We start from the raw sequence: 8,784 nt of genomic DNA on the forward strand, positions 1-8,784 counted from the left end.
CTTTATGTTTTTTGGTTTTTTTTTTTTTCCCTTCACGTGTATAATAGTAAGTTAGTAACACACAGTCTAACTATTTGATTTAATTCATTCTCTCTAAAAGTTTAACATTTTTTGTTTTTTTGTTTTTTTTTTTTTTCAATGTGAAAAATATGGACCAACCTGACCCAACACAACTAGCCACAACCCCATTGACCCAACCCGTTTTCAACCGGTTGAAAATGGTCTGTTTTTTACCCGGCCTTTTTTGGCCGGCAAACCGATTGACGCAACCTGTACCAGACTTGACTGTTTGCCATATCTAGCAATTACTACAATTTGGATGAGATGGACCGATAAAATTTTGCAATGTAAAATAAAAATCAAGTGAGCTAAAGTCGATAATCACACTAATAGAACTCCTGAGTCCTGAAGTCCTAACCCTCTCTCTCACTCGCCATCGCACTATCTTCATCACTTACTAAGCCAATCTTTGATGTTCGATTGTAGTCTTTATGGTTTAGGACTTTGAATTTGAATACGATTAGAGCCCAAGCTTCCCCGACTAGAGTGCATTCGGTCCACATCCGCACCTCACTCGACCTCCCTATAGCTGCAATACACCTAAAAAGACTTTGATTTGGGCTTGGTTGAATAGTATGGGATGTGGCGGTGGTGGTAGTGGAAATTGGATGGTTAAGGTGGCCGGAGAGAAAGAAAGTTAACAGTGAGAGAGAGGGTAAGGAGTTCTGTTAGTGTGATTGCTGACTTAGAAATTAGAATAGAGTTAGATTTTTTTTTTTGACATGGCAAATTTTTATTTTTAATAGTCAAACAAGCTTTCATTCAAACAGCAATACCAGAATCAAGTTCACTCTTCCAAGCATCCTAAATAAAAGCTGCGAGTGAGAAATTATTAACGTCACAAAGGAACAATTTGAAAAAAATTCCTTTGGCTCAAAAATATTCTGAACGCTAGAACTAAACCATATCAATGTCAGAGACAGGATCATTGATCAATATAATGGTCTCAACTCTCAACTCTCATGTTCATATATTTAATTCCACATATTACAATAGAATTACGAAATTCTTTGTCCCACTCCTATTGTTCTACCTTATGTTTTATCAATTGAAGTATGTCATGTATCTAATTTTGACTATGATTAGTTGAGTATAAAGAGAAGCTGATGTAAAACAGACCACCATGGCATTCCTGCACTCTCACGCGTACCTGAAATCATCGAGCAAGGCAACAAGACACTAATAGAAATCATGGGCCTTGGAGTTGGAATCGCATAAATTTGATAGGCTAAAGCGAAACGGCCTTTTAAGCAATAGTCATAGCTCTGCCACGAGGTACCCCTGAAAATGGCAAATTCTTTTTAGGCCCCGAAAATTGCAATTTTGTCGTTTATAGTAATTTTTGTTTCCTTAATAACTTTTTAGGACAACCCTTAAGGTCAGTAGTTTATGATTCTGCATTTAACTCAATTTTGCCATTTTTGGTTAATTTCGATATTTTGTCACTTAATCGCATAATTACTACAAATTAGAATTTCAGATGTTTTTCTCAGTATTTATATGTTTTGTAGCCGTCAAAGGCAAATTAGACTATTATCAATAAATACAAACTTTTGTCAAATTTTTTCTCTAGTTGATTCCAGTTTATCTCTTTGTGGATTTAGGAAAATCCCTCGTGGATTCGAAGTTTACTACCTAAAGCTAATAGTTTAGTTTATGTTCCATCAAGAGAGTATCACTTGTGCTTTCTTCATGCTTCCACGACATCAGAAACACTCAAGGAAGTGAAAATTTCTAATCGGGAGTTATACATGAGAGGCAAACAGATATGAAGGAAAATACATCTTAACCATTCAATATAAACCATATACACAAATAGCAAAGCTGTTATAGCATAAGACTCTGCCTCTATTTTTATCAAGGATAGCTTTTAACAATAACAATAACAATAACAAAAAACAAAAATTGAACATGGTTCACATAACATTATGTTTATATATACTGCGGATACAAATTTATATAGACCGACCCATATAATGTGTTGAACTTGTAATTAATCAAACACTTCCCAGTCCTGAGTTATTTTGGTTGAAGATTGCAGTGGGGTTGGGGCATACAGGCTTCCCACTCCCGACTCAAACATCTCCCATTTGGTAGTGACTGACACCACATTCTTACTATTGCTGAAGGGATTAGAGTTTCTTGCCTTTAGATTGTCCAATGTATCTACAAAGCTCTGGACTCGACGAACCTGTGCAGTCACCGACAATCATGAATTTCAGGTTCCCAATTTAACATATAGTAGAAGTTAAACATATTGCCTGTTCTATGTGATTTTTTACCCCTCCTTGAAAAATGATTTGCAGCAAAACTTCCAGTTTTAAGGGTTTGTTAGTGATAAGTTCGGGAATACCAAGATACTTACAAGTTACAAGCAAACAATCACAGCTTTGAAATCAAACACTAGTTGATCAACAAAATGTTGAAAATATTCCTTTTGTTAATGGGTCTGTAAAGACTTTCACTATGATCGCACAAGAAGTTCAGACCTAAAATTATTATCTAGCCCTTTCCCATTTAAATAATAAAATAATATAAACCCTCATTTGGTTCTACTCTACATATAGTAGACCGTAGATAAAACAGGTCTGACTTGGTGTTGTAGATCCACCTCCTGTTCAACTTCTTCTCTTAAGCAGAGACATAAGAAGCTCAACTCAACTATGTATAATACCAATTGAATTGGGGTTGGTTCAAGCAGAGAGCCACAACTAACGAGCATTGTACTCTAAACAATCATAATTGATCGTGTTGACAGTATAAAAAATTGCATATATACTAGTACGCAGAATAGCAATAATCACATACCTCAATCCGCCTCTGCACTTTTGCTTCTCCTTCAGCCTCAATTGAATCGAGTTTAAGCAACTGCAGCATGAGCAACTCTGTCAAGACAACAAATTCCTTATTTGTCACTTTGATGCCGCCATGAACATTTGCCTCCAAAGCAATAACCTGAACAATCATTAACAAATACAAATAAATAAGTCTTTAGGAAGCTAGACAAGAGGATTTTTTATAGATAATGGACAACCTTCTCAGAGAGCTTGTCAACCTCTGCTCTCACTTTGGCAACCGCTTCATAAGCCTTTAGTATACACTGATTTTTCTGCATCTCCTTAAGCTTCCTCTCTTTGCTAGCTGGATCCTCCAACAGTATAACTTTAGACATATCTTTTACACCTGCCATGTGCAAGCACTCCTCATCCTCCTTTTCTTTCCCTCTAAACAGTAATCTTTGCTCCTTAGGCTCCAAACCAGTTTCTTGGCAAGAACCCTTTTCAGATCCCCTTTCATTGAACCAAAAACAACTGAGCTTCAATTTCAGAATGCCACTCCTCATCACACAAATTCAGAGCCAAAGTCCCAACAAACCAAGTAAATGAGGCCAAAAAAAAAAAAAAAGAAATTACAGCATCATAGTCATTAATAACAAATAATGGTTTAAAGAGAATGGGAAATTATAGAAACATTTATAAAGCAAACACAAACATTGTCAGCATGTCACAAAAAGCTAACTTTTTAAGAATCAACTACCTATTGAATTAGAGGTCAATGCTAAATAACTCCTTTATGGACAAAGATCAACTTCAAAATTCCCATTTTAACTTCTAACAAAACCAATTATTAGGTACAACTTTGTTCTTAACATTTACAATATAAAAATTAAACTAAAATGCAGGACAAAATTACCAAACTGGATTTTATGACAATGACCAACTTAAAAATTCCCATCAAAGAAAGACACAAAAGGTAAAAATGAGATTCACCAAACTAGGAAATGGGCACAAACCTTTTCACTGACCCAATAAAGCAAATACACACAAATGTGCCACAAACAGAGTAAAATAACAGTAACCCAGAAAGTACATTATCGTGTAATTAGTTACCAAAAGTAGATTGGGCAGGGACAGTGATATCATGGTGATAAGAACCATGAGAGACCTTGATCTTGATCATAGGCCCAGAAGAAGCATCCCCAGCATCTCTCTTTTGAACAAGCATACCACCAGGCCTGAGCTCCCAATCTATCTCCCTATCAAACTCGTTGCTCAAAACACTCTTTGAAGTTGCTCTTTTCATAGTCACCAAATAAAATGAAAATCATGGAATCACAGAAAAACAAAAAAGGTGGAGTTGGTAGAGAAAGAGAGAGGTGAGAGAGGTCTGTACTCTGTACTGTCAAGAGGGTAGATTATTGAGTAAGAAAAACTAAATACTATAGGATAGGAACCTCTTAACAGCTAGCGGTTGTTCGGTTACAACTTTAAAGTTGCTAAGAGAGAGAGAGAGAGAGAGAGAGAGGAAGAATCACAATATTTTTTTTTTTTTTAATGCAATGAATTTTTGGTCAAAGGGTCTGTTTGGATAGCACTTATTATTATTGAAAGTTGCTAAAAACTGATTGTTGCTGAAAACACTGTAGCAAAATAATTTTTTAAATATATGAATAGTACCGTGGGACCAATTTTTAATATTTTTAATGTGTGAACAGTGCATAAACAGTGCGTGAACAGTATACGCACAATACATGCACAGTATTTTTTCTCACAAAAGTCAACAAATCCGGCTGAAAAAAAAAAAAAAAAAAAAAAAAAAAAAAAAAAAAACAGAAAACGCAATACAACTTTGAGTAACTAACAGTGCTATCCAAACGTAGGCAAAGTATATGTCAGCGTCTCAGAGATAGAAGAATTTTCAGGATCTACAAATAAATTTTTTTTTTTTTTTTTTTTTTAAATTTTATGGAAAGGATCTACAAATATAATTGATCACCTTTACCAGCACCATTTAAAAATAGGTAACTAGTAAGTACCAAATTAATAAGCCTATATGGCTATATCCAAGGGGGGAAAATTCAAAGCTTATATTAATATTATATGCACATTATTGCCAAAGAAAATACGGAGTACTATTTTAATGATTTTTTTTAATATAATTTCTTTATCTAAATTTTGAAATTACAAAAATTGTGAATTCAAAATAATATTTTGAACACTTTCAAATTATGAATAGTTTTGAATTATAATATCACTCCTTAGGTAATACAACTGGCTCAATAATGGATTCTTAATAAGATTAGAGATATAGACCTGATGCCGACCATTGATACTTTGATACTTAAGTAAGAGATTTTTGTTAAACAAAAAGGAATTGTATTTTTTAGAATTTCTTGTGTGTAATTGATACTTTGATGTTTGTGAATATTATTGATGGAGAACTATATTATAGAATCTTGCTATTGCAATAAATGACCTACAATGGCTTGTAACTATTGGTAATGTCATTTATATGAAAGGAAAGACTTTTTTTTTAATACAAGATAAAAATTTTATTCTAGTTTAATCTAAGCAGAACCTAGAAGGCTTTTCTTGTATTTCTTTTTCGCACACCTGTAGGTCAGGCAATTCTCTAGCTAATAGTTTAGCTCAGTACGCAAGAAATATTGATGCTCTCACAATGTGGATGGAGGATGTTCCACCACGACTTTATCATGTTCTTGTAACTGATTTTGGTTGATTAATAAATTTCTTTGAGATCTTGATTCTCAAAAAAAAAAAAATGTATATATGTATGAAACTCCTTCTTGAAAACTTGAACTCCGACCCTTACCCCTCACATTTCACAAGCACTTTATACTTGTAGAATGACCACCGCACCAAAGGTGCACAGTGGTAAAGAAAGACTTTTTTTTTTTTTTTAGCAATTTACTTGAATTTTTTTCCCAAGATTATTGGAATAGGTTGAATTATGTAAAATAGACAAAAATTTTCCTATTTTATTAACCGATTTTTCAATTTTCAATTTTGTGATTCTTTGATCAAATGTAAAATTTCTTGCACATTCTTGTAACTTGAAATTATCTATACCTATATTTTATCAAAAAATATTGTCTTGACGTAAAGTCATTTTTTTTTTAATATTAGAAAAATGGTTTTATTAGTCATTTGAGAGCTTCTCTTTTCTTTTTCTTTTTGTTGGAGTATGGCACCGAAATTATAAATAGTTGCATATAAATAAAGCCTAAATTGTTGTAGAATTGTAGATTAGTAAATAGCAGGGTACACATATTGCTCAATGCTCAGTAAACGATCATTTGTTGCACCTGATAAGATTGAGGGACAAGTGGACAACCATTGTCCATTGGAGGCTTTTAAGTCTATAGCGGTTGGAAGGACACCGCAAGGGATTTTTGATGTTAGAAGGAAAACTTGTTAAGGACTCCTTGGATGAGCTGGATAATTAGAAAAATTAACTCGAAATATGTTGTTCCTAAGATACATAAGAATATATGGGGTATAGTAGTATTTTAAAATTCTTAAACTCAATATTATAGAATTTGAATAGTCAATTCTAAGTTAAGCCTTAAGAGTGCTAATTTTAAGCCTTGTGTGTACAATTCGCTTAAGTTCTTATAGGTTCCAAATCCAATTAGCTCCATTCGTAAAATTTATTGTTGTAGAATAAAAGATTTAAGATTTAAAGTTCAAACCTCTTCTATATTATAAATTAACTAGTCGCAGACTCGCGCGTTACGCGTGATTATTTTTTATGGTGATCTCATTATTATTATTATTATTATTTTGTAATTTGAACTAATTTAATGAAAAGTAATGTATTTCATAATCATATTTATCACAAAATAATTTTTTTTTATTATTGTAGAATTGTTTTATTTAAAATTTGAAACCTTAATTCTACCATAGTTGGTTGACTAATTTTTACATCTCTAAGTCAATTAAACTCGTTTTGCATGCTACATGTAAACCTTCTATTCCATAAAGGTTAAAATAATGTACGTAATATTTTTTTTCTATGGAAGTTAAAAAGAATAAAATTCACCTTGTCTTGATGTTTTCTAAAAATTAAATTTGGAGATTCTCTTTCAATAATTGTGAAAATTCCAAGCAATAATTCAGAAGGTAATACATGTTACATGTTCATGCTTTGATTGTGTAATTGTATGATTGATTTTGGTTGTAATTTGTTAGGTTCTAAAGGTTTAGGAATTTATGTATTTAGAACTCTAATTTGTAATATTGGCAAACCATGATCAAAACAATATGTTATGTCTTGTTAGAGTGTGATCAAAGTTGATTAATTATTGTAAAGTTGGAATCGAAAGACTGTAGATGCATTGGGGCATTTCGGTCTGGCTCGATCGATCGAAAAATAGATTCGATCGATCGAAAGTCGACCAGATTGCGTTTTCTGCAGTTTTTCCAACTCAGCCCTAACTCATTAAACGTTTAGAGTTTTATGTTTTTGCTCTAGGTATGTAAGGAAAAACCCTAGCCACGTTTTTAGAGTTGCTTCATTTGTATTGTTGCTCATACATTGTGGTTTTGTGTAAATCTCTTGTGAGATCTAGAGGAGCTTTCCTTTACACAAAGCTTAGGGTTTTCTAGATGGAGATTACTTTAACATCTTGATGATCAACTTGGTTGCTACCATTGAAGCTTAAAGAATATCAAGCGTGGGTGCTTGTAGCTGATTGAAAAATTCAAGAAAGAAGGAGTCCGTGGATTCGGAGCTTGCACGGGGTCGTGTCAGTAAGTTCTACTGGTAGGTAGCATTAGGAAGTCGAGCGGGGAGCTTGTAAGTCCTTTTGTATGAACTTCAATTCTTTCATAGTGAATTCAGTTTTGCCTTGAGGATCGGTGGGTAAAATCCTCCCCAGGTTTTTTACCGGTTTGGTTTTCCTGGGTGATCATATCATATGTTATTTATTATTCCACTGCTATATTTTCTTGATATGATTGTTTGATTGTTTTAACCTAGAATTGCTTAATTTGACTAAGTAACAACTTGGCTAATTAACTAGGCTACTCAATCTGGTTGTGTTTTAAGGGGTCTAAATTTCCTTCAAGTGGTATCAGAGCAGGTAGCTCTTTTGTCTGAGATTTTTGATCTCTGAGCTGATCCTTGACCTATGTTGTCATGGATTTTTGGAAAACCTTTGTGCTTAATTGTCAACTTGTCTACTTGCTGTCTTTGCCTTTGTGTTTTTTGTTAAATCTTTCCTTAAGTATCTTGGCATAATCACATGTGATAAGAATTATGTATGTTATACTGCTTTAACCGCCTTAAAGGCACGTGATTCTTGTCTTTGGTATTTGGATAGTGGTTGTTCCAGGCACATGACAGGAAATAAAGGTTTATTCAAAACACTCTTCGAAGGAAAGATTGGGACAGTCACTTTTGGAGATGGAAGTAAATCTGTGATCAGAGGCATTGGTACTGTGGACATTCCAGGATTGCCAGTGTTTGAAGATGTTTGGTATGTTGATAGATTGAAGGCCAATTTACTCAGCATAAGTCAGATTTGCGACAATGGACTGAATGTTCTTTTCACCAAGTATGAATGTGAGATACTTGATGGAGGAGGTGACTCTATGTGTGTTGGTGTGAGGACAGCTGACAACTGTTATGGCATAACACCAAGTGTAAACAACAAGTGCTTTAGTGCAAAGATTGATCAAGTTGATTTGTGGCATCAACGATTGAGGCATGCCAGTCATAAGCAATTAGAGAAGTTTTCCAAGTGTGAGGCAGTTATCGGTTTACCTAAATTTGAGAAGATTGATAAGTGCATTTGTGGACCATGTCAGATAGGTAAACAAGTAAAATCCAAGCATCTGTCTGTGACTAGTGTTCAAACTTCAAGACCTTTAGAGTTATTACACATTGATCTCATGGGTCCTGCCAGAGTTCAAAGTTAGG

The 8,784-nt window shown here is 33.9% G+C and overlaps 1 protein-coding gene across 1 annotated transcript; it reads right to left on the minus strand.

Moving 5' to 3' along the window:
- Positions 1-1,829: 1,829 nt before the first annotated feature.
- LOC112003560 (BAG family molecular chaperone regulator 4) lies at positions 1,830-4,309 on the minus strand. Its single transcript, XM_024035769.2, is given in 5 exon segments — positions 1,830-2,251; positions 2,869-3,015; positions 3,095-3,324; positions 3,327-3,350; positions 3,951-4,309. Coding segments are annotated over 5 exon segments (792 nt in total). The 5' UTR covers positions 4,144-4,309; the 3' UTR covers positions 1,830-2,053.
- Between the last annotated feature and the right edge of the window lie 4,475 nt (positions 4,310-8,784).

Source organism: Quercus suber, unplaced genomic scaffold (assembly GCF_002906115.3).
Source record: "Quercus suber isolate HL8 unplaced genomic scaffold, Cork oak 2.0 scaffold_110, whole genome shotgun sequence".
NCBI classification, from domain to species: Eukaryota; Viridiplantae; Streptophyta; class Magnoliopsida; order Fagales; family Fagaceae; genus Quercus; species Quercus suber.